We start from the raw sequence: 26,877 nt of genomic DNA, 5'->3' as shown, positions 1-26,877 counted from the left end.
ATGCAGTTGTATCTTCCCTTCGCATCTGTACACAATCCCACAGCGCAACTAAAGCCCCCTTCTCTCTGTTCCACGCCAGAGGAAGCACATCCCTGGCAAAACTCTGGCTTAGCAGTTCCTACTGCCGGGTAGTGGGCTGAATGTTGTCCCCATCTCCTGAATGGTATGTCCAGCCTGTTTCTTGGAACTTGTGAATGTTGCCTTATTTGGCAAGAGAGTCTTGGCAGGTGTAATTAATTTAAGGATCTTGAGATGAGGAGATCATCCTGGATTATCCAGGCTGGCCTTAAATTCAATGACCAGTGTCCTTATATGAAGTACACAGAGGAAAATACAGACACGGAGGAAATGGTGATGTGAACACAGAGTCAGAGATTGGAGTGATGTGGCTACAGGCCAGGGAATGCCAAAAGCCATGAGAAACTGGAAGAGGCAGATCATGCTATTATGGGCTGCAATGTTTGTGTCTCCCTGCTGGCCCATGCATATGTTGAAGCCTTGACCCTCAACATGATGCTATTGAGAGGTGGGCCTTCCGGAGGTAGTTAGGTGTAGACGAGGTCATGACGGTAGTGCCTTCCTGAAGGGATTAGTGCCCTTAAAGGAGAGGAAAGACACCAGAGCTCACTCTCACACACGACCACGCGAGCACACAGCCAGAGGGCAGTTGTCTACAAACCAGGGAAAAGATTCTCACCAGGAATCAAATCTACCAGCACCTTGATCTTGGATTTCCCAGCCTCTACTGAATCTGTGGTATTTTATCATACCAACCTTAGCTAATACAAACGCAATCTCCCCCGGGGCTCTAGAACCTCTGCTGATACCTCAGTTTTGGACTTCTGGCTCTGGAACTGTGAGAGACTAAATTGCTTTTGTGCTAAGCCACCCGGTTGTTAAGACAGCCTCAGAAACGCTGCTCCTCACTCTGTGTCCATTTTCCTTTGATTGCCAGCTCAAGCTCTCCGCCTAAGGTGGGTCTGGCTTGTGTGATTGTGCTCAAGAACTCCTACAGCATATTTCTTGGAATCTCCCATTCAGCATTTTCAGGTTTTCAGCTTCGTGGTATCTTTTTATTTTTAATATATGCTAACTTCTTAGGGGCCGGCACTGGTTTTACATCTTTTAATCTCCAGTACCTGGTGCTAAGCTTCAGACCTTTGAGTAGAAGACTGCCCTATTAAATAGAAGGTCAGCGATAAACCAGAATATAACTCACTTAACAGCAAAATCTTTCCTTCCTTGAGTCATAAGGCTCTCCAGGATCTTATCCTGTCGCTAGGTTCTCGTTATGAGAACAGTTATTCTTCTACAGACTGAGGGAAGAAATCACTGATGATTTGGATCAGGACAGGAAGAGTTTATTCTGGCGCCTACTCCTATGATTCTAAATTATATGCGCATTAGTTAGCCAAAATGTGTCTCTACTTTGATTGCAAATTTCAATTAGCTCTGAAAAAACAGTTTTGAGCACACTTGTCAGAGAAAACACTGTTATCAGCTAGCGCCACCCAGCAACGAGGTGGGTTTTCTTCAGGAGTTGTGTGCCCTGTAATTGAGGTGAAAAATGTTATGTCTGAATACAGTCTGTGATTCTCTTCAGGCTCAGACACTCTACGATATGCCAAAGACACTATGATTTTTTTTAACGAAAAGGTATAAAATATAAAGTATTAAAATGATGCTGGAAGGTATCCAACTCCCCTCCTTTGTGCCTCTGGCCAAGTTCCATTCACCTAGCAATCTGTATGGGAGATTCTCCTGGTCGTCACGTGCACCTGCTCCTGTGTGATGAGTGAGCCCTGGGGCTCCTCCATGAGGGTGTCTGCCACTGAGGCAGGGAGGCAATTCTTAGAAAGGGGCGGTGGGCAGAGCACTAGGTTGGAGTTGGAAGACTGGTCCTGGTCCTCAGAAGTCCTTCACTCATTTTTGTGGCCCTATGCAAACCATTTATCTTAGATTCCTCGTCTCTAAAATGAAAGAGCTGGGTGGGTGACTTCCACATTCTCTTTCCAACTTGGAGGTTTAGAAGAACTGTTCCATGACTCTATGAGGGAACACAAATCATTACTTCTGCACCCTGAAAAAGAAAACGCAAAAGAGACTCTTGAGTCCCTTGAGTAGACAGAGTCTTTCTGTCCTCACTGGTTAACCTGCGTGCCTATTCGGTGCAGGAACGTGCTGCCAGAGATAGACCGATTCTGCCAGAGGTAGCAGCGCTGGGGGCGAGGGGCCGGAGTGGCAGGGCAGTAGGTGGCCTTGGATGGACTCTAATGTACTGTAGGTGATCTTATCCAGGGTGGACATTGAATAGAGAGGTTCTGCGTGTGGTCTGCAGCCCACAAATGGGGTCTATCACTTAATAGTTTGTAATGTTGGGTAGACTGCTTTGGAGCTTCATTTTCTTTAAAAAAATTTTTTTAATATTTATTTATTTTTGAGATAGAAAGAGTGTGAATGGGGGAGGGCAGAGAGAGAGGGAGACCCAGAATCCGAAGAAGACTCCAGGCTTTGAGCTGTCCGCACAGAGCCCGATGTGGGACTTGAACTCATGAACCACAAGATCATGACCTGAGCCGAAGTCAGGTGCTTAACTGACTGAACCACCCAGGCGCCCCTTCATTTTCCTTATTTGTAAAATAAGAGTCATAATACCTCCATTATAAAGTCATTGGGGGCACATAGAAGATTCTCAACAAGTAGTAGTTGTTATTTGTATTACTATCATCACTACTACAGTGACAATAAATCGCCTCACTCTTTTGGTGGGCTGCACGGCCAGAGCACAGTGACATTTATGGGTTGGGTGTCTCCATCTTTAATGGTCACTGTAGCTCTCAAGAGGCCCTCATTGACAGAGCAGAGCATTACAGAGAAAAGAGTGCACAGAAGATGCTGTCCAGAGTCTTGAATGGCTTACATACAATTAGGGGGATATTTAACAGATATTAATAACCCACAAATCTACTTGAAGATCCTAAAAAACTACCAGTGTAATTGCAGCCGTAACTGCTGAGTGCTCAACGGGGTAGAAATAATATTTATATATACATTAAAGGTTTTTATTAATACTATTTTAATTATAAATCCATCAGTGGTTAGCACAGATGGATTTTTTCTCTTATTTGGACCTCAGGTGGAGTCAGCAACAGAGCTGACAGCTCACATGTTTTTTTTCTCTGCCTTGTCCATGTCATCTGCTGCCAATGACCTTCCTTTTCTTTCCCTTACCTCCTGTGCTATCTCAAAAGTTCACCCCCAAGACTGAGTGCATATGCTCCATTATCTAAGAAATCAAGGCATGAGTGTTTTGGTCTGTGACTACCCAAGTAATTAAGACTTAACACATTTGGGAGACTGAAGTCATCTGGGTGTTCCTCACCTGCCCAGGTGTGGGTTGGTGAGCTGTGTCTCTGGGGGTTAAAGGAGAGGAAAGACATGGCCATTGGCAGGTCATGACTCTATTCCCCGCATAGCCTTCTGAGTCTGAGTGGGCTCTTCCCTGCCCAGCCTTCCCTTTTTCTTCAGCCTTCTCACTTAGATCCTAAGATCAGGGATTATACCTGAGGTTACTAGTTAGAAGCAAATGCTACTGGTTTTTTATTTGCTTTTAGTAGGCTTTATCAGTCAATATTTTTATTTTATTTCATTTCTATTATATATTTATTATGGTAAGAACACTTAACAAGAGATCTATCTTAATAAGTTTTTACACGCACAAGACAATATTGTTAACTGTTGGCATAGTGTTGTACACCTGATTTTTAGAACTTTCATTCTGAATAACTGAGGCTTCGTACCCATTTTATATGACATGAGTTTGCAATACAAGATTTAGAAGGGATTTTATGGCTCATTTATTCTGACCTCCTTCCTGGTCTAGGAATCCTTCTGTAGTCCCTCTGCCAGCCTCTGATGGAGGTCTCCAGTGATTAGGGAACTGGATCTTTCATAGAGCTGCCCGTGTCACTTTTGTTATTGTTCATAGTGCTAATTATTAGATATTGGATGATCTGTCCTTGATGCAGAGGTGGGATCTGGGGCCTTATAGTTCTCACCCCATTAGTCCTGGTTTGGCCCTCATAACCTATCAAGTGAAACCCCAATTCTTCAAGACAGCCTGGGCTCCTAGAGCGTGGCTACTCTACGTGGCCTGTGGTCCAGCCGCAGGGGCCTCACCTGTGCTGGTGTAGAAGCTCAGAACTCGCCCCAGACCTACTGACGTGACATATGCATTTTGACAAGATCTTCAGTGATTGGTATGTACGTTACACTTTGAGAAGCACTGCATTAGATCATCCCACCCCAACTAATTCTTTTAAAAAAAATTTTTTTTAAATGTTTATTTATTTTTGAGAGAGAGAGAGAGAGAGAGAGAGAGAGAGAGCGCAAGCGAGAGCATGAGCAGGGGAAGGGCAGAGAGAGGGAGACACAGAATCCGAAGCAGGCTCCAGGCTCCAAGCTGTTAGCACAGAGCCCGTGCGGGGCTCGAACTCACAAACCGCAAGATCATGACCTGAGCTGAAGTCGGACACTTAACCGAATGAGTTGGATCCTTAACCCAGGCACCCCTAATTTGTTCTTTTAATTGCTATTGTTATCAGGCTTGCTGGTGCTCAAAAATTTTTAGCTGAGGAAGAAACAGTTGGACAAGAAGTAACAACCCCAACTCAGAGCGATTGAAATATAAGTACAGAATTGATCTGGCATCAGTTAAAGCTGTCATTATACTAACTGAAAATCTATTGACAGGTATTTCCATACGTTCACAGTACAATCCTAAAAGATGATATTGATGATCCCAAGGCTTCACAAAATCGGAAATGCCCTTAGAGTCCTTAAAGACATGTGAAATTATGCTCCATATGATTTAATGCTGGGTACTGCTTTGTGAATTTTAAAAACCGGATAAGCAGATTAAATAAATAATCAGAACAGCCTACTTCCCAGTCATGCCAGATAGAGAGAGGCAGCCACCAAACTTCCTTCCGCAGCAGTCTTCAGCTGCAGGAAGAATGGAAGTTTTAAGGCATTTTCTATTTCTGACATCACTACAAGGACAGTGCAGAGAATCCAGCCCTTGAAAGTTTCAGAGGAGACGTACACTGTGGAGACAGCTGTGCTGTGGGGAGGGGGAGCGCTTTCAACTCGTGCAGTCAGCAATATGGAAATGAACTGTGCCAGCGCGTGAGCATGGATGAATGCTTAGCTGCCTTTCCAGCCACAAAGCAGCTTTCTATATTTGGCACTTTTTTGACATTCAGTAAAAGAGACTGAATTTAATGCCGGACGACAGTGCCAGACTGTCTTCAGTTAAACTGAGGCAAAAACCTTAAGAAGCCGCTTCCCCCCCCCCCCCCCCCCCCACCCCTGTCACATTTCTCTACCTTGTATTCTTGGTGAGCTTTTAGCCTGACACCCCCAGGGCGGGAGATTGGCTCAGCTGTGTTGGGCTAAGTCAGCAGGACCTTGATCTTTGGGGGCCCAAGTCCACCCTGTGCTGCATTCAGCTCAAGGTACATATCCTACTCCTGGTCACCAGGTGTGCAGAGCACAAACAGCCACTTCAGGACACCTGGTCCCTTTAGTCCAGAGAAGCCGGCATCTTGGCTTTTTTTCTGCCCTGAGTACCCGCTCACCCCATTCCAGCACACATGATTAAAATCCCTCGCCCTGAGGGCTCTGTTGGCCCCTTTTCATACCCGCCTTGTTCTTCAGACTCATTCAATCAATGACTCATTTATTCAGGACCCCTATGTCCCCAATAGTGAGATCTCTACAAAGAGGACCCTGTCCCTGTCCTCACAGAACCCACATTCTTCTGGCTCAAAGAGAGACTCATTTGAGATTTGCATAAGTGCTGAGGAGGGAGAGACTTTGTGCCCTAAGGAGAAGGTTTGGGGCAAGTGAGAATTCGCAGGCTAAGATGGAGATGGCGAAGACGTTCGAAATATAAAATATGCAAAGAATTGGCTGAGTTAAAATGTACAGGCTGATTTCCTGCCCCAGTTTGGTGGGACTATAGGATAGGAAACGTGGTAGCTCTGAGCAGGACCCCAGAACTTGGTTGTCTTCTATCCATAGGACAAAGCTTCCTAACCTCTTCAAATTGCTTCAGGATCTTGGCCACTGCTTGGCATTTACTCTGGTACATCATCAGAATTTATATATTTAAATTATAGCAGAATATGCAATATATTATAAAACGTAGCAGAATGGTTAAAAATGTAGGTTCTGAAATCAGGTGGCTTTACCACTTGGTAGCTTTATAGCATTGGGGAAGTTATCTGATGCTCTCTTCCTCATTCCAAAAATTTCCGAAAGTTTCCACGTTCCAAAAATAAGGATACTAATCCAACCTCACAGGCTCGTTCAAGGATTAAGTGCAATAATGTAAGTATATTACCTGGCAGATAGTACATGCTTAATATATTTAGTTATCGTGTTTCATTTATTTGTTCAACATATTGGTTCATATCTATTGTGCCCTATTAGTAGTGAACAAGATAGAAAAGGTTCTTGCTTTCATGGAGCTAGAAAGTGTTCTCCAGTTATTTTATGTTATTATTGTTTATATTGTTGTATTTATGTGTTGTGTTAGTAGACCCATTTGATAGTATTTCCCGGGGCACTACCCTTTTGTGTTTTAAATGGCAGGCTATAGGGGCGCCTAGGTGGCTCAGTCGGCTGAGCATCCGACTTCAGCTCAGGTCAAGATCTCGCGGTCTGTGAGTTCAAGCCCCGCATCAGGCTCTGTGCTGATGGCTCAGAGCCTGGAGCCTGCTTCGGATTCTGTGTCTCCCTCTCTCTCTGCCCCTCCCCCACTCATGCTCTGTCTCTCTCTGTGTCAAAAATAAACAATAAAAAAAATTTTAATGGCAGGCTATATTAAAGTGTGGATACAACTTAATTCTTCCTTGTTAACCAACTACCTAGTACTGTTTACTTGGCTTGAGAACTTAATCCATTTCCTGGTTTGAAACCCCAACAATTAATAAGCCCAGGAGAATTCTTTTATTTATGCATATTTAGTTCATTGCTGGGGTTTTAAAGAGCAAGTTGAAAAGATGGTCAGGGAGAAACCATTTCAGAAACTTTTATCCTTGGGGATAAAAGTGGAAAAAAAATGATGAATTAATTAAACCCTGAGTTATCTGGTAGCAGACAGTAATATTGCTACTGTATTTACAGGAGTATACGATTGATGTGTTTTGGATAATGTAGGAAACTTTCAGAAACTGAGCTAAAATTTTGAAGCGTTTGCATAGGTGGAAAAGATCAAGAGACGATTCTGGGAGGCTGGAACAATATAAATGTACCACAGAAGTGGATACGAAGACATGCGTTACATTATATTCATTTTTATATTGGATGGAGGGTAGGGCATAATGGAGCCCCATAAATGATTATAGAAGTGGAGAGCCTTGGGAAACCACGTTGGATGAGGGCCTGGGTCAGGGTGGTGCCTAGGGAACAGAAGGGACACAGAAGAGACACAGAAGATAAACATTTTGAGGATAAAACCAATTGTACTTATTTATGAGAAATTAAGCCCTCTCATTTGCAAAGCAATTTCACTATGCCATGTCCTGGCCTGGCGTTTCTTCTCATAGAATTTGTGTCAGGTTTAACAGTGGTTCTTTTTTTTTTCAACGTTTATTTATTTTGGGGACAGAGAGAGACAGAGCATGAACGGGGGAGGGGCAGAGAGAGAGGGAGACACAGAATCGGAAACAGGCTCCAGGCTCTGAGCCATCAGCCCAGAGCCTGACGCGGGGCTCGAACTCACGGACCGCGAGATCGTGACCTGGCTGAAGTCGGACGCTTAACCGACTGCGCCACCCAGGCGCCCCTTAACAGTGGTTCTTAACTCCACCAAAACAATGTCCCCTTATTATGACCATTATTTTAATAACCCCTTTGCTCCCCTCAAATGAAATTTATTATTATATTATGTTATTAATTTATTAACATCTGCACACATAATTTTGAAAATATTAATATAATGCTTTATTATAATATAAAGGAAAGCTCAAAGTGGTTCATACTAAAATATTTATTTTAAGGTATGGAAGCCCCCATGTGATTATACCAGAAGATATAATGATGTGGTCAGATATACATGTATATAAAATGTGGCAGCTACTGATGCAGACCCATACAGGTGTGTTGTGCTAATAACTTAAATACCACAAGTGGCATCGCCTTCAGTGACACAATTCTCCAAAATGGCGTGTGATGCTTGTTAAAGTCTCAAACAGAAGGAAATATAGTCTTCCCTCAGTTATCTGGTAGTTGCATCACCAAGAATTCTAAGTGTATAAAAACCATGCAGAAATACTTTGGTATGGATGTGAGACAGAGTCAAGTTCTGTGCTCAAGTAATTATAAACTGGTTTCACCCACAAAAATGTCCACTGGCACTTTGGAAAGTCTTGAGTGGGACAGCTTTTTCATTGTCTAAAAGACTGAGGCATTGTGGGACATTTACCATTCCTGGATCTCGGCCATTAGACCAGAGATACCATGATAACTAAAAGTGCCCCCATGATTCCAGCAGCCGCAGAGGGGAGAGTATTGTCCTCCCCACCCCCGCCCGCTGAGAAGGCTGGCTGCATATTGGCTCTCAGGTTTCAGCATGACTCAAGGACAGTGACAGACAGGGAAGTTGGGAGGGGAGGAGTTGGATGGCAAGCCCAGAAAAGGAGTTGGCTACAGAGCTTTCTTCCTCAGTCAAGAAGAGTCTTCACTTTCTTAAATACTTTAAATCTGGCTTTTCCAACCTGGTAAGAGTTTTTAAGTTCTGAGCCCAGGTAGAAATAAAGTGAGGAAAAAAGATGATATTGGTTTAGAATAAATGCAAACCCTTTCTGGCTTATTTACTTTAAATGCCAACAAATGCAGTATAATTCCCTGCCCTCCACGTTGGCTCATTGGCAGGAATGTATTATGTCTGAAGAATTTAGGAGAGATCTAGTTCTAACATGAATCCTTGAAACATTTTTGAAATTTAATTCTTGTTTTTCTTTCAACTACAGATATGATCTCATTCCGTTTTTTTTTTCAGTTTTGCAAAGTATGCAATAAACGTCTAATCCCTCTCGGCATTTGCATTCTGCACAACTGAATGTGTTGAGCAGATGCGCGTGATTGTCTAGTATTATCACTGCATGTTGCCTTCTGCTTGGGTATCTTAAAACAAATCGAAAGGACCTAGTCCTCCTTAGAGTACTTTCCAAAAGGTTTTGAGCCATAGATTTTCATTTCACAATGATAACGCACACGTACACCCTCTTTCACAAATATGAATGTGCTGTATTTAATTTGTAAATAGTCATTTGGCCCAAAGATACTGGGCACATTTCAAATGCATACCAATATTTGATATTCCAAGAACATAAATCTGTGTGCAGTGTTATTCCAAGACCAAGTTTACTTATTTGCCGATCAGAAGCATATTATTCACAGGACAGCAGGTCAGGCATTGTGAAGAAATCAGAAGTGAACCAGACATTTGACACCCTTTTGGAGTCTGTTGTCTAGTAGGGATGATAAAATTTCACATATACTATCATAAGTAAGCACTGAACCATTGGAAAAGTAAGATGGAATGCTGATGGAGTTTCTAGGATGAAATACTACTTTCCTTTGAAGAAGGCTTCCTAAAGGAGGTAGAATTTTTAACTTAACCTTAAAAATTCATTAACATTTTTAAATTTTGAGGAGTGGCTTTTTAAGCTGAAATACATGTGAACAGAAGTTGTGTGTGTGTATGTGTGTGTGCACCTGCACGTGTGTGCATGTGGCTTCTCAAAACTTAATAATATGAATTCTCCATTTATTGTCTGGATATAACTGACCTTGAATAATTGGTAATGCTATAAAGAAATCTCATTTGACATCACTACCTTTCTGAAAAAGTCCTCTAATTTAAGAACTAAAGATAAGCTTTGCTTTTTTCCATTGAAGAATTCCCTTTTACAACTCCAGATCTTGGGATGCCACTACCACATTTCAAAAGTCTGGAATGTACCTTTAACTGTACCTTTTAACTGTAAAGTGCAATCAGATATAAGGCAGGTCTGCCAGGATTGTTATATAAAGAGTTCACTGGCTAAAATAGAGGAGTGTTCCTGTTATCAGGTGTTTCCCACGTGTTGAACTTGACAATACAGAAAATGAGCCAGAGCACCCAGGACCCCCTGTGGTTCCCGTGCCCTCCCATTAGACTGTTCCCTGAGACTTGAATCATAATACTTCTGCTGCCTGGTTCCGGTCCAGACTTACTGTCACATCCCCTGATTCCTCTGGCCTCTACCTGTAATCCTTGCCTACAGTCTAGAGATTTGATGAAGAGCAAGTTAGTCAACATGAAATCTTAGCCAAAAGAACAGGTTTGTTTTTTGAAGAGAGATATTTGCACCCCACGTTCATTACAGCTTTATTCACAGTAGCCAAAACAAGGAAACAACCTAAGTGTCCATCAGTGGATGAATGGATTAAAAAAAAATGAGTTACACAAACAAGAGGGGAATATCATTCAGCCGTTAAAACAAAGGAAATCCTGCCCTTTGCAAAAATATGGGTGGACATTGAGGGCATAATGCTAAGTGAAATAAGTCAGAGAAAGACAAATACTGTGTGTTGCCACTTATATACAGAATCTAAGAAAGCTGAACTCTTGGAAAGAGAGAGTAGAATGGTCTCTCACGGGGGTGGGAAGGGGTGGGACTGGGAAAATGCTAGTCAAATGGTACAGACTCCTGGCCCTAAGACGAATAAATCCTGGGGGATCTAATGTACAGTATGGTGGCTGTAATGAACGATGCCATATTATATACTTGAGAGTTAAGAAAGTAGATCTGGAATGTTATCACTGCTCCCCCCCCCCCCCCCCCCAAATGTGGTAGTGATGGGGAGGATGGAGGTGTATCAATTCATCACATTGTATACTTTCAACTTATGTGTGTTATAGGCCAGTAATATCTGAGAAAAGCTGGAGGGTTTGGGGAAGGACATGTTCGTCCAAACTTATTTATCCTGTGTTGGAAATGTTTCTGACTGATCTGGATGGTAGTTACTGATGGTAGAGGTGTTGAAGGTCATCAGGCTGTACTCTTAATATCTGTACATTTCATGTATGCTAATCCATTAGTAAAATAAAAATCCATTATCTCAGCCTCTAAAGTATTGTCAATTTTGGTCTATCTTGGTAGTTTTGCAATAGTTTGTGCATTTTTAAGCATTTAAAAATAAATTTTCAGAATCTTTAGTGTTTCCCTTTTAAATCCTTTTTCAGTCAATTAGTTGACACAACCTAGATAGCCAACAACAGAAGATTGGTTGTAATAACTGTTTGTATCTCTTCAAAATTACAAACAGCTCAGTAGAGCAAAAATTGCCCTCCCCCCAAAAGTTTTTGAAACAAAAGAAGGGTGTGGAGGACATTTCTGGGAACAAAGGGTAAAAATGCTTGTTTCATAAACACCTTTTTGATGCTTTACAATTTCCAATATTTAAATATCTGGAATTTGAAGAGATTAGCTTGCAACTGAATCATCATTTCGACCAAATTGTTGTGTTTACCAACTTGCATTCCATCTCATACTTTTCAGCCAGTTCTTAAGCCAGTTTTCTCATATTCCCACCTGACTTATGTAGCTTTTGGTTAAAATTCAGACTGAAGTCTCGTGGCGAGTAAACAGTAAATGTGTGATGATGTCAAAGGTAACCAAAATAGAATTTAGAGTAAAAGCTTTACCATTAACTGTGTTCAAGCACCAAAAGAGAGAGAAACATTCCCTTCTAGGCAATGGTTTTTTTTTGGAAAAAAAAAAAAATCAAATTTGATGCCATTAAATTACAGTGTTAAATCCATGAAGTCTAGGACCTGTATGAAAATTAAATTTTAACTTACTCTCCCCAACAAACCCAGCCAACCTCACCGTCTTGGATGGATTTCCCACTAGGACACAGTGCTTCTGAACATGGTTATTATTTTTAAAGGTAGCCATTTAAACACGAGCCGTTTTATTGGAACAGGACAGCTGGGAGGTGGTAGAAGGGCTGAGAGGAGAGATGAGTTACACCCAGGAGCCACCCATGCAGAAAGGATTCTTGCTGAAAAAGAGGAAATGGCCCTTGAAAGGCTGGCACAAGGTAAGACATTGCCCTTGACATTACCTTTATTTGCTCCCACATTGCCCTCATCAGTACTTAGGTGCTGTACTTAGTCGATTCTCAGGCACTTGCCTTTAATTTGAAGTTGAAAATTGGGACCCAGGGAAGGATGGATCTTTAAATGGAACATCTTAGTGAATTTTACTTTCTTCCCCACAGAGATTTTTCTATCTGGACAAAGGAATCTTGAAATATGCCAAGAGCCAAACCGATGTAAGTCTTCTTATTAATCAAATATGTTATAAAAGTACTCTGCAGGGCTAATTGTTGTCACCCCATGGATGAAATCATACACATTTGGGGATGGCCTTTTTCTGAACTGGAAACCATAGGGAGGAATAGTTCTTTCACATGGACCAGAGGTGTGTGCTCCACGGTGTCCCGGCCCTGGGTTTTGGGTGGGCTCAGTTTGCCCACCAAGTGAAGGGTGAAGGTCTCCTCTCCACACCTAACTGCACATCCAGGGGTCTTTTCTGGTCTTAGGTTTGGGCTGAGGGGTTGTCTGGGTGGGAAAACATGTTTTCCCCCTGAGATAACCGGAGCAAAACATACAAGTATCACTCCCACTCTTACAGTGACCAAGGGGGTTTGGTGGAGAAGGCCCTTGATGAAGGTGATGTGAATTTCCCTGTTGTGTTAACACTAGGCAGATAGCCCCCGAGGGCTGGAATGACTGTTGGCCCTGCCCCTTGTGCGGGTCCTTCTCTCACCCAGCACTTCTCTCTTCTTTCTCACTTCCCTTAACTCCTCGAGTTCTTGTCTTGTAGGGTTGCTTGTAGAAAATTTGTAGAAAATGCCTCACCCACAGTGGCCTGTCTTAGCTTTCTGCCTTTACTCCTCTTTTTAAATCGCTTCCAAATGAACTTAGATACTAGAAACTAATTCTGTGGAAGGCAGTACAGCTAACTGGTGAATCCATTGCTGTGGGAGTCAGTCACTTACTTTCTCGCTTTCTCACTCACTGGCTGTGCCAGCCACTTGTTACCGAACCCCTCAGAGACTAAAACGGATCATGCATGTGCAGCACTTAATTCAGTACTGGTTCACACCAGATGTTTGATAAGTCATAGTTATTATACTTATATTAGTGGATGTTGAAAGTGAGGCTAGAGGAAAGGAACGTCAGGGATGTTACTACTGTTTTTAACACCACAAACCTCAAGTGGCCCTCTCCGCATCTCGGCAGATAGAGAGAGAGAAGCTTCATGGCTGCATTGACGTTGGGCTCTCAGTGATGTCTGTGAAGAAGTCATCAAAATGCATAGATCTGGATACCGAAGAGCACATCTACCATCTGAAGGTGAGATTGCTTCCCAGATGCTACCTCCTACTGCACAGTTTCTTTGTGTTGCAAAGGGATGTCAGTTATAGTACTGTTGGTGATGGCTTTTGAATATTTCAAATGATCCAACCAACGTGTAGAAGATCTTCACTGTGAGAGTAATTTTAACAGATGCTATTGATCTTAAATGGGACGGTTCTTCATTGTGCAGGACTGTCTCTCACACTGCCAAAGGTTTAGCATCTTTGTCCCCTATCCCCTAGGTATCCCCCCCACATACATACCATGATTGTGACAACAATCAATAATAAAAAAAATCTTCATGTTTCCAAATAACCCCTCCTTCCCCCAGATTGTACCTACTTTAGTGAAGAACCACTTACCAAAGGTTAACGTACGTTCCCTGAAACACCATATTGAATATTTAGTCTTACCACTTCAGCTAATTAAAATTCTCATTCTACAGCGGATGTCAGGAACTTTTCTCCTTGAGTATGGGCTTCCAAGTAGGACCTCTGAAAGCTGCTTAACTACCATCTTCTGCCCTGTCCCTTACAGCTGGTGTAGATGGTTCTAAGCACGGTATAAGAGCTTCTGAACCAGATCTGGACCTGGCTACTTACTAGCTGTTGGCCTTTGGCACATTTTATAATCCCTGAAAGTCTCCGTTTCCTCACCACCCTTCCCCAGAATGGGAATTATTATAGAGCCCATGTAGAAAAGGATGCATGTAGGAAACTTGGCATAATGCCCAGCCTTCAGTAAGCTCAATAGGTTTAGTTTTTGTGTATAATTATTAGGTGGTACCCGAATGTTAGGAATTAATTGAGAAGATATTAAGACTCTTTTGTTACTTGTGCAAATTACTTGGAATATTGGGAATTAGAGCTGGGGGATGGAAAAATGAAAGCATGAGATGATGAGTTCCACGTCTTAAGATGCCCCATACTCTTCCCATAGCATATATGTGGTGCTTATGCCAACATATGCATAAGACAGGTGCTTGATTGACTGCACAGGATGGTCAAATCTATACTGTTTCCTAGCCTTAGCCCCTAGTTACTTGTGTAAAGGAGGGTTTCTCACTCTTGACACTACTTACATCATGGGCTGGAGAGGGTTTTGCTGTGGGGCCTGTCCTGTGTATTATAGGATGTTGAGGGGCATCCTTGGCCTCTACCCACTAGATATTGGTAACAAGCCCCATTCAATTATAACAGCCAGAAAAAGTCTCCCGTTGCCAAATGTTCCTTGGTTGAGAATGACTGAAAAAAAAAAATTAAGAAAGAATATCCCACTCACCCCCTGTTCCAAAGATCATTCTCCTCTAGAATAGTTTCAGTTTCTCCACGTACTTCCAGTGACTCTTACTACTGCTATGACATGGTCAGGAATTAAGAGGTTCTTGTTCATCCACTTATTCTAGTTAACAGAATAAAAGTAATGATTAATTCCTAATTTTTAAAGAACCAGAGTGCCTTAAAATAACATTGAATACTGATATCATGATAAATACAGTTTAATATTTCTCTGTGTTGGTTCACTTTAAGTTCTGTTCGTATTTCTTGTTCATTTGTTTGACCGTCAGCTGTGAGTGTTAGTGTGGATATGTGTGGTCATCTGAGGGTCCTCCTTAATAGCCTCAGAGTCTGGCAGCTTTTTTTTTTTTTTAATTTTTTTTTTAACGTTTATTTATTTTTGAGACAGAGAGAGACAGAGCATGGACAGGGGAGGGGCAGAGAGAGAGGGAGACACAGAATCTGAAACAGGCTCCAGGCTCTGAGCAGTCAGCACAGAGCCCGACGCGGGGCTCGAACCCACGGACCGCGAGATCATGCCCTGAGCCGAAGTCAGACGCTCAACCGACCGAGCCACCCAGGTGCCCCGAGTCTGGCAGTGTTTAAATGGTGGCCATCCAGTCCCATTTTGTTATTTTTATAGATGAAGAGTCTGGGCGGCTGAGAGGTTAAGTGGGTGTCTCCCTACAGTCCTATAACTACTTGTGAGTTTGGAACAGAACCCTGAACAGTTATTTAATAAAGTACTTTTATTCTGCCTCATTTAACCAATAAAAAATGAGTCAAGATGAATACTTTGGGTGCCGATTTTTTAAGGGCCTCTAAGAGCAGATCAGTGCAAAGGATGACAGAAGATTCCTGTAAAATTCCTGCTGTAACCACATCTGGGAAATGAAATACATTTTGAGAACATAATTTAGGGGGAGACAAAAAGATCTAAGTCTGTTTTGCTTTTTCTTATAAGTGATCTATTCAATAAGCACCTGGAGGGGTTTTAAGTCTTGTATGTACTTCTAATCAACACAATAAACCTAAAAGCCGACATACCATTTCCTAAATGAGTGATGGCTGCTGACATTTCTTTCCACATCCTTGCTCTCAGCAGTAGCATTAGAGACGATTTTAACAGATTGACCTGGATTTTTCTTTTTGGAAGTTAACCTACCATGCATCCTTTTGGATGATTTTTAAGTTGCCACTTCATGAGTCTCTGTTCTAATATATAGATATTTCTCATTTTTCATTTTGAAAATATTAATATACCCTTATACACACAAAGCATTAACTACTAAGAAATATCTACTGTATAGGTGCTTGTTACATTCTGTTTAGTGCTTTTATGAAATACTTGATAATAAAAGTTGCTAGTTATAAACATTATTCTTTGTGGGAAGTAAACTTTGATAGATACTCATTTATGGAGAAAATGGCTAAATGTTTGTGTAGGTGTGTTTGAAAAATCTCGGAAATCACCAATAATACTTTTCCAGATTTTTTTTTCTATTTCCAAGGACAGAAGAAATGTGTTTCAAAATAACCTTCGCATTCCTGAGCAATGTATTCTTTGTCAGAGAAGGTTAACAAGTTAAATATTTTAGGAGGAATCTACAAATTTGCTCCAGTTCAGAGAAGATTGATTTGAAAAGTCTGAATTATAAAAGTGCTAGTGTCTTCAGTAAGAATACGAGGAGTGGGGACATGTGAACTTGGAAATGCTTTAAGAGACAGATAAATATGAATTCTAGTTGATTTGTTTAATATAAGTAGTAATGTTTTGCTTTTGTAATAATAGCATAACAATTGGGCCCTTTCATTGAAAGCCTAAGTGAAGGTTTCGATCATTTTTATTCTCCATTTCCTCCTCAAACTTGCTCCTATAAATCACGTAAATATAAACTAAATCAACAAACTGATATTTCTACATTTCTCCATGTGCCAACATGAAAACAGAGGGTGTCTCAATTTGATGAATAATTGCTTCTTTGAGTGAGTGACGCTCTTGTTTCCCTCTTTCAATTTAATATCATTTAGGTAAAGTCAGAAGAAATCTTTGATGAGTGGGTATCTAAACTCCGCCACCACAGAATGTATCGTCAGAATGAAATCGCCATGTTTCCACATGACGTTAATCACTATTTCCAAGGACCCACGGTCACAGACTCTGCGTCTGGTGTCTTAGACTCCATTTCAAGTAGGAAGGTAATTTAAAGGAAGGGAGTGGCTTTGTGTGGGGGTGTCCCAAATGGGGGGCTCTGACTAAAGGAAGAACAGCTTGTGGGGAGAAATCTGTTTGTCCAGTTGGTCAGACTCAGGGTCCGAGGAGTATCCGTTATCTCTGGGACAGTAACTGAAGAATAGCACATAAGGAGGGATTTAATAGTCCTGATTCTTCCAGATTTCCCTTGACCATTTTGACTTTGATTTTCTTATCTGCTTGTAAAATGCAGTAAGTATGTTTATAGCTGTACAGGATTACAAAATTTCCCAACATTTATGCTATTATTTTGTCATGATTATCATTTGACAGAAGAAGAAATTAAGGACCACAGTCCAAGGCACGACAGCATGGTTTGGCCAGGCTGAGGTGACAGCCAGAGCTTAAAGTTTCTAGTGGAGCGCTTTGTGGAAGCTTCTTCCCCATTACAGGCAGATGGCTTCCATTAGCGACTAGCTTACTTTGTTGTCCTTTACCCTAAAGTGTTCTCACTGGGCTCTGTTTTCATTTATAATGTGCTTTTGTCATCTGTGCAACAGCGTAGCAGTATATCAAAGCAGAATTCAATTCAAACTGGAAGCAATTTATCATTTTCTTGTGGTGGTGAGACCCGTGTTCCAATATGGTTACAGTCTTCAGAGGACATGGAAAAGTGCTCGAAAGGTAAAGTGACTTGAAAACTCTGCTTCTTGCAGTCGTGGCTTGTAGATTGGACTCGGTTAGTATTTACACCTTGGATGAGTCTCCCTATCAATGGTCTACATTTGAACTTGACATCCGTGCCTGGGTGTGTGTGCACACAGGTGGCTTTTCATATTCTTTAAGCACTCAGGTCTGATTTCCATTTGGACCTACTAGATCACAGTCTTCAAGGGTGCTATTTCTTTTAAGTGCCAAAAATGACAGGGGTGCACATCTAAGATTGGGAGTCACTTCTAAAGGTGAGTGGGTGAACCAAATGGAGATCCCCACAAAATAGGAATTCTCTACCCTGGTTGTACTCTAGAATCACCAAGAGAGCTTTTTTTTTTAAGTTCATTTATTTATTTTGAGAGAGACTGGGGGAGACGGCAGTGGGGAGGGCAGAGAGAGAGAGAGAGGGAGAGAAGGAGAATCCCAAGCAGGCTCCACACGGTCAGCACAGAGCCTGATGCGGGGCTTGAACTCATGATCCATGAGATCATGACCTGAGACAAAACTAAGAGTCAGACGCTTAACTGAGCCACCCAGGTGCCCCAAGAGAGCTTTTAAAATGTAAGAGTACCCACTGTTCACAAGAGTGTCTTTAAATTGGCCTGGACTGGGGTCTTGGTATGACTAATTTTTTAAAGTTTCCCAAATGACTCTGATAAAGAGTCAGGATTAAGAACTCTTCCATAAGGAAGCTCAGTGGTCTCATCCCTAATTAGCTCAGAACCACCCAGGGAACTAAAAAAACCCAAAACAAGTCACCAGTGGGATTGGGGACACTCTGAATTAATTATCTGAGATGGAACTTGCACATAGATAATTTTAAAAATTTCCCCAGTTGATTTTAAAGCAGAGCCATGATTGAGAGCCACTATACCAGGTGGTGGCCTTGAAAATTGCATTTTCTCCTGTTGAATGAAGATACTGTCACACCTGGAGCCATATAGGTTTGGCCCTCACAGTCAAGAGCTTCACGGACTGACATTTTGGCACAGGTAGTCCTTGAAGTGCCCTCTAGGCTGGCAGCATTGGCCTGGCCTACAGACTTATTTGAAATGCAGATTCTCAGGCTCAACCCAGATAGACCAAATCAGAAACCGGAGTGGGGGGCGGATCTTAATGATCTGTGGTTTAACAAGTTCTCCAGTTGATTCTGGTGATGCCAAAGTTTGAAAGCCACTCTCTTAAGGCATCATCCAGTGAGCGGCAGATTAAGGACTATCTTTGGAGTTAGTGACGGAGGAATTGGTATGAGGACTTAGGTTAGTTCCTCTGAGGTCAACCTGCAGAGGATCATCAAAGTCGCATATGGGTCCCTGATCCACAGTTTTCCTTAGAGACCAATATAACCTTCATTTTGTTTTATTCATTTAGCCTGTCTGGAGTCCTTATAAGCAGATGATGTAATACTTGAAATAATGGTAATAATGATGATAGTTGATTTATTTAGTGTTCACAGTATGCCAGCAGTCTACAAGCATGCCGCATATGTCAACCATTCAACATATGAAAGCAGGTATATAATTATCTCCCTTTCCCAGATGAGGGAACTGAGGCACAGAGAAGTTACAGAATTCACCCAAGATTCACAGTTCATGAAGTGTTCAAACCGAGGCAGCCTGGTGCTCCAAATCTGTGCGCTTAACTGTGACAGTGTACTGCCTCTTCTGTAAAAAAGGAAATAAAATTTCTTCCCCGTACAGATGAAAATCAAATAGTATAGACGAGTACAGAAGGTAGTTGGCACTAGCATAGCAAAACCTGGATGCCAAGATAAGAGCTATGAAGCTTCCTTTTGCTCCTGTCCCCCAGACCTGGCACACTGTCATGCCTACCTGGTGGAAATGAGCCAGCTCCTACAAAGTATGGACGTCCTGCATCGGACCTATTCGGCGCCAGCTATCAACGCCATCCAGGTCAGCCAGATCCCTCTTCTGTGTGCATTCTGGTGTTTTCCTGCTTTCCTCTCTCCTCCCCAGCCTCGTACTAACAGTAGGACATTATCTGGCCGGTTGCTTCAGCCAAATTCAAGGGGATGGAGGTGGGCACTTTGCTTGCAGTTTTCCCTTACTTTCTGTGCTCTCTTTCCTGTTTTGAAACAAAGGGTGGCGCTTTTGAGAGTCCTAAAAAGGAAAAAAGATCACACAGGAGGTGGCGGTCCAGAGCTATTGGCAAAGATGCTAAAGGAACACTGCAGGTAACCATCGCTTCCCTGCTCTCCATGCCGCATGCTGGGGGCTGCTTGGACTCAAATAGAATAGACAAGTGGATTTTCTATAGTTGTTCTCATAGATACCCTGGGCAGAGGGAAATTTAATCACTTAGATTTTCTGGATACTAGGATAAGCATGTAGTAGAATTGGGTAAGGGGAAAATGGTATGAGGTTGGAGGGGCTGCAGCCATTTCTAGGACTTTGGTTTCCCCTTTATATATGCTTGGCCTGCCTGCCCTCTTCCCTCCTTGTGTGTGTGCTCTGACCCGCCTGTTCTCCTGCCAGTCCATGGACAACTCATCCCTTTGAGCCCACTGACTGAGTTCTCTGGAAATGGGACATTGTGCAGACTCTGTCTTGTCTCTTGTCTCCAACCTCCCAAACTCCCATCAGAGTTTCACTGTGTTACACTGGCCACCTACTTTCCCAGTGCACAGCCAAGCCAGAGGCCAAGATTTGCAGCTCAGCCATTGCATATTAAATTGGGACATTGTTAGGGTCAAATAAATCAGGAGCGTAATGGATAAGTCATCTGCTATACTCTTATACACTCTTTGTTCAAAGCACCTTAGGGGTGGAGATTAAGAACTTTTGAAGCAAAGAGTGATTTGTGTACAAGCATGTGAGAAGTTGCTTTTGTAGAAGCACCAGATGCAAATTAAAGAAACATTTTTAAACCTATGCACTGTTAACAACATAGATACTGGGTGATTATTGCCAGGAGGAAGGAATTGAGTATCAACGGGAAAGAGCCTGGCAGCTTTAGCTGTCATTTCAACCTAGAGCTTTAATGCTTCTATCATCTTCAAAAGAACATGTGATTTCTCACCCATTTTTCTTTTGCAAGAAGCCAGAGCAAGTTGCTGGAGAAAGTGCTTTCCTGGGTTTTCATTTATTTTTAAGTTATCTCAACAGAAAGATGTACCTAGAAAATGTTCTTCTTGCACTACTTTCTAATCTTAGAAACAGTAAATATTCTAAGCCATTTGCATCTGAAAAGAAATGTCTCCCTTTGGTGTCACTTTAGGTCCCTAAACCTTTTCCTGGCCCAGTAAGACTACATTCCTCCAACCCTAATTTGTCAACATTAGATTTTGGAGAAGAGAAAAATTATTCTGATGGCTCTGAAACCTCATCAGAGTTTTCTAAAATGCAAGAAGAACTGTGTCATATTGCTCATAAAGGTAAATGAGTTTTCTTTCTTCCTAATGTGTTTGATGAAAATGTTAGATGCATGTCTGGATGTGGGATGTCCTTGGAGAGGGAATCTTGGTTGGTTCATTTTCTGCTCTGTTAGGATTTGGGGCAATCTAATTTTTACTTTATTTCTCGGGTACTAGGGAATGTATTGACAAGAAGTTTCTTTTTAAGCCCTTAGGGGAAATAGTGAGAGTGTTAGGTATTCTTTAAAAGCTGAGTGGTTCACATGCTGCTGATGGGGGCTATCAGTTGGTACTCTTCCAGAGAGCAGTATGACATTATGTTTCAAGTTAAAAAGAAAAAATCTATCCAGCAATTCCATTTTGAAGAATTCATTCGTAGGAATTAATTTAAAATTCACCCAAATAGAGATACCCATTGTGGCACTGCTTATATCAAAAATTAGAAATAGATGTTCAACATCATTAGCCATTAGGGAAATGCAAATTAAAGCCAGGATGAGATTACCATACCCCGATTATAGCTCCAAAACAAGACAGTACCAAATGCTGGTGAGAACACGGAGAAACTAGATCTCTCATATATTGCTGGCGGCAATGAGAGATGGGGCAGCCACTCTGGACAATGGTTTGGCAGCTTTATATAAAACTAAACATGCACTTACCATATAACTCAACATTCACATTCCTGGGCATTTATCCCAGAGAAATGTAAACTTAAGTCTACACAAAACCCTACACACAAATGTTCTGAGCGGGTTTATTTGTATTAGCTATTAGCCAAAGATTGGAACAACCCAAATGTCCTTCAACAGGCGCATGATTAAACAAACTATGGGACGTCCACACAGTGGGATACAGCTCAACAATACAAACGAACAGATACTGATATGCATAGTTCCTTGGATGGATCTCAAGGACATTATGATGAGTGAAAGCCAGGTTCAAATGGTGACATAGTATATGCTTCCACCTATTAATACTTTTGAAGGGATAAAATGGTGTTGCTGGAGAAGAGATTAGTGGTTGCCACGGCTTAGGGAGAGGGAGGAGGGAAAGGGGAAAAGTATGGGTGTGATTATGAAGGGGTATCAGGAGGAATCTTGGTGGTAATGCAAAGTTCTGATCCTAATTGTGGTGATGGTTCCATGAACCCATGCATGTGATAAAATTGCCTTGACCTATATTTTACACACATAAGAGCATGTAAAACTGGTGATGGCTGAATAAGATGTCAGTTCTCCTGGGTTGGATAGTGTAGCATAGTTATGTAAGGTGTTACCCCCGTGGGAACTGGATACAGGGTACCCCAGACTTCCCTATACTACTTTTGCCACTTCCTATAAATCTATGATGATTTCAAAATAGAATTTTTTTTTTAAATTAGAAATAACCTAAATACCAAACAATAGGGAAATTGCATTTTTTAATATAATATAATTACACGGTAGAAGACTCGACAGCCACAATAATAAAAATAGCAACCTCATATTGAGCACATAGCTATTATGTCAGGTATTTGTTAAGCACTTTCCATGCACTGTTTCATTTCATTCTAGAAGCAACCTATGGAGCAGATGTTATTGTAATTTTTGTTGCACAGATAAGAAAGCTGAACCTTCAAGAAGCTGAAGAGCTTCCTGTGTAAGATAGCGGTAGAAAGTGGACAACCTGAGACTTGTATCCTATCCTCCCTGGCCCACAGTCTATGCTCCTTACCTGTGTCTCACCACCCTGAGGGATGGGGTGACCAGGGCTACTTTTATAGACATAGGAAGAAGTTCACAACATACCATTGTGTAAAAATACAGGTCTCAAAACGATATAGGTATGATTCTATTTTTTAGAAAAAAACCCCAACTTTATAAATCTGGCATATATAGGCATACTAAAACGTCTGGAAGGATCTACACCAGCATTTTAGTGATGGAGGCTAGAGTTATAAGTACTTATTATGTTCTTACTGCCTTTTTTTTTTTTTAAGTTTATTTATTTATTTTGAGAGAGAGAGCGTGTGTGCGAGAGGTGGAGAGGGTCAGAGGGAGAAAATCCCAAGCAGACTCCATCCTGTCAGCACAGAGCCCGACACGCGGCTCAGTCTCAAGAACCGTGAGATCATGATCTGAGCCGGAATCAACAGCCAGACTGCTTAACACACTGAGCCAGCCAGGTGCCCCGGTGTGTTATTTTTTAAAGGAGAAAATGGGTTTAAAAGTTTTAAGTGGGGGCGGGGGACAGTGTTTGAAGTGAGAGAAAAGAAGGTACGAGATCTACTGCCTTCTTCTCCCAGCCCCATGTTTTTCTCCCATGACCTTACTGATTCTTTCAGCTTTTTTTCCCTTACCCCGCAAACATGAAGCATGTGGCTATGAGGAAACCACTTCACGTCCTTTAAAAATTCCCACCTCAAACCCTTGTTCTAGTTGCCATTAGAACTCTGTCACTGTTTGCAATACCGTTGTACGACCTGTGAAATGGGAAGAATTGCTTCCCCCGACCCCTTCAAAGCTCTTCACGCAGGCTCTTGCATGTTCTCTAGTATTAAAGGGTCGAGTGCAATTACGGCATTGCATTTTAGGCTTTGTGAGAGGGAATTCCTGCAAAAGAGCACTACTTTTTAACAACCCAAACCGTCTTTTTACTGAGAAGATAATGCCTCCTCAGAGAAGGGATATCCTGAATTTTAGACGTTGAAGAAGCTGCTTCCTCGGCAGAACAGAGAGAGGTTGCTGTATTGAGTCAATCCGCTGATCCTTTCCTCCTGCAGAGGGCTCGACCTTGCAGAAAGTCTACACTGGGCTCCAGCCAGCTGTTTTGTCTTTCAGGCTTTGTTCAAAACAGCTGGCTGCAGGGCTGCCCCATACCTAGACTAGGTCAAGGTTTGTGCTCTGAGAAAAGACCAGGTGTGTTTATTGAACAACAGCCTTTGCCCCATGGGCTTACAGACTTGAATTCCACAGGGAGCCTAACAAGCTGTGTTTCATTGCTGTGGTTCTAAAGTACAGTTGCACACACTGAAAAGATCTCTGGGAGTCCCTTTTACACAGGCTGGGACTCAGAGGCCTCGTGGAATAGATACTGCTCAGGTTTGTCCTCAGTTCTGTGACCTTGCGTGCTTTCTCACTTCCATGCATTCAAGCTCACAGCATCTTGACCTGTCTGCCTTGTGTGAGCCTGATTTTGTCACTGATGGTTTTTATTGCAGTTTCTTGACTGTATGACTAATCCATTGATTGTGATTCGGAGCAAGTAAACTAAACGTAAGAATTCCACGGATGTTGTAACATAGTCTCTGTAACCTACTTTTCCTTTAATTTGTTAAATGCATCTGAAGCCTGTTTTGTAGAAGATTAGATCAAAGGGTAGACAGCTAATGTATACCCATCATCGTTGAAAAAGTCCTTCTTATATATTATAAACTAAATTTGACTTTTAACGGCGTATCGTTGAAATAGTTTTCATTGGTTCATGTGTCTGGCTTTGCATGCATAATTGACACACATGTAAGCAAATAGAGAACAAAAAGTACTAAAACTTAAAAGTCCTTAAGGAATTTACATTGCATATATTAACTTTTACATCTCTCCAAATATATTTCGTGGAACACTTTACCCATAAAATGCTTTTAAAAGTCAGAAGACAGGCATTCATTCTAGGCCAGTCTGTTATGATCAGCTGTGGAATTTTGATCTCACCAGTTAATGTCTCTGGGCCTTGGTTGCCTCATCCATTAAATGTCCTACAGCAGTTCTACTGACTTTTGGGTCTCAGATTCTGTAACTCTTTTCTCTGATTGGTTATTTTGTCCTGAATAGAAAGAATTCATGTTGTCGCTTATTGGTACAAGAAGGTTTTATGAGACAGGGTTCTATTAGTAGCCAAAACAGGAATGACTGAATATGGTGAACAGTTTTAGGGTGGGAAAGCAAGGGATAGGATAAGAACAGGGTCCAGAGTATGGAAGTGGCCATTTCTTTTTTTTTTTTTTTTAATTTTTTTTTTTTTAACGTTTATTTATCTTTGAGACAGAGACAGAGCGTGAACAGGGGAGGGGCAGAGAGAGAGAGGGAGACACAGAATCTGAAACAGGCTCCAGGGTGTGAGCTGTCAGCACAGAGCCCGACGTGGGGCTCGAACTCACGGACCGTGAGATCATGACCTGAGCCGAAGTCGGCCGCTTAACCGACCAAGCCACCCAGGTGCCCCTGGAAGTGGCCATTTCTGTTCTACTGTGGATGAAAAAGGTTAGGTTTAATGATACTTCTGCAGGTAGGTTTAATGATACTTCCCGAGGGCATTTTCGGTGAGGGAAATCCTCATTTACAAATGAAAAGGTTAAAAGTAGAACAAAATTAAACTGTATTTTATTATTTAGTGTCCTTTTGTTCCTGATTCTTTTGCTGTGCTGAGTTTTTAACTGTTGAAGGATCATCTTCTGAACTGTTTTGAGTTTATGGAAGCATTGGATAAAAAGCCAAGCATGTCACAGATTAAAAGTCAGAAGATATACAGAACTTAAAGAAAAGCCAGATCATTTATCAAACATAATTTAGGATTCAGCATAAAAATCTGCTGAGCAATTGTATTTATGTAAATTATCAGAAAGTAAGTAGGACCATTCAGTCAAATTACCTACTGTATCTAAATGAAAGGACCACTTGGATAGAATATCAGTTAGATAGCCTGTGAGGTTTGAACCATGGATATCCTATGAGGTTTGAAAATTAGAGGAAGCAGATTTCAGAAGATCAAGTCTGATCTTTTAGATGTGTTATCATTTTAAAGAAAATTCGTACGTGTGCTTTTCATTAAAAAGGGAATGAAAAATTGGGTTGGGTGCTATATGATAGCATATTTTCTCACTGATTCCTTAAAGCACTCTTGAGATGTGGGCATTAGAAACATGTACAGATGTGAAAACCAAGGATTTGTCCAAAATCTAAATGGCAACAAATAGGTAGGGGTAGGATTTCAGTTCACATTTGCCTTATTACAAAATGTCTTTCCTTTGGACCACACTGCCTCCATAGAAGTGGTGTCCATGGTATTCCTAACTGTCTTCCCCAAGACCTATTTTTTTGTGATGCTGAGAAACTCCTGGAGAAGGAACACATTAAACAATAGAGTTCAGGTAAATTAAGACGACAGCTGTCCTTAAGTACCACCTTTCACCATCCAAACGTGCTAACCGTACTCTCACCGTGTAACTCAATAAAAGAATACCGTGGAAGCCTGTAGAAATGGGAAAGGTAGTGGTCACCAAGAGTCAATAGTCTGAGGCTTATGGCGTTCCATTCTGTCAAAACTCAACCTGCGTCCCACTCTCTTAGTACAGTGAGGCGGTCTGAGGAATGGCTAAAGACAGTCTGGGAAAGACGTGTAAATAGAGATGTCAGAATTGCCTTTTGATATTTGAACACCACTTGAATGAAGAGGTAGTTTGGTTTGCCAATGAGGAGGCCCTGAGAAAATTTCGACTTGGGAACAGGAGGGCTTCCTTCCCCACATCAGCGTCTAGGAGCAGAACAGACTGCTGTAGGAGACAGCAAATGCCCTGGCAAACATGGCCCAAAACCACTGACAAGAAAGTTTGGAGATGGAGAGGAGTTGGTCATCCTATATGGCAGGTGGCCTTAGTGATCTTTGGGGTTCTCTGTGGCTCTGAGCATTGAAGACTTTCTGTGTGGTTTTGCTCGTTGTCAGATATCCATAAATGTGATATATGTATTTGGATTTTCTCTCTTTGTAAGTTTTTTAATTTTTCTCTAGCATCATGTTAGAAATTAGTAAGAAAGCATTCTGTCACAGACAATATTCCTCACTTCTGGGATCATGTGTC

General features: G+C 41.7%; 1 protein-coding gene across 5 annotated transcripts in view; it reads left to right on the top strand.

Annotated features, from left to right (window-relative positions):
* The window catches only part of OSBPL3 (oxysterol binding protein like 3), a 178,578-nt gene that overhangs the window by 98,570 nt on the left and 53,131 nt on the right, over positions 1-26,877 (top strand). For 3 of the 5 annotated variants that reach the window (XM_047831565.1, XM_047831566.1, XM_047831568.1), the window contains 8 exons: positions 12,043-12,159; positions 12,340-12,393; positions 13,367-13,480; positions 16,792-16,959; positions 17,515-17,638; positions 19,478-19,581; positions 19,770-19,862; positions 20,906-21,062. In XM_047831565.1, the coding sequence (XP_047687521.1) occupies positions 12,043-12,159; positions 12,340-12,393; positions 13,367-13,480; positions 16,792-16,959; positions 17,515-17,638; positions 19,478-19,581; positions 19,770-19,862; positions 20,906-21,062 (931 nt within the window). The remainder of the gene's footprint in view (positions 1-12,042; positions 12,160-12,339; positions 12,394-13,366; positions 13,481-16,791; positions 16,960-17,514; positions 17,639-19,477; positions 19,582-19,769; positions 19,863-20,905; positions 21,063-26,877) is intronic. The other 2 variants (XM_047831567.1, XM_047831569.1) reach the window with 1 other exon arrangement.

The sequence above is a fragment of the Prionailurus viverrinus genome, chromosome A2 (genome assembly GCF_022837055.1).
Source record: "Prionailurus viverrinus isolate Anna chromosome A2, UM_Priviv_1.0, whole genome shotgun sequence".
Lineage (NCBI taxonomy): Eukaryota > Metazoa > Chordata > Mammalia > Carnivora > Felidae > Prionailurus > Prionailurus viverrinus.
The sequence above is the reverse complement of the archived record's forward strand: the minus strand, read 5'-3'. Positions and strand labels throughout refer to the sequence as shown.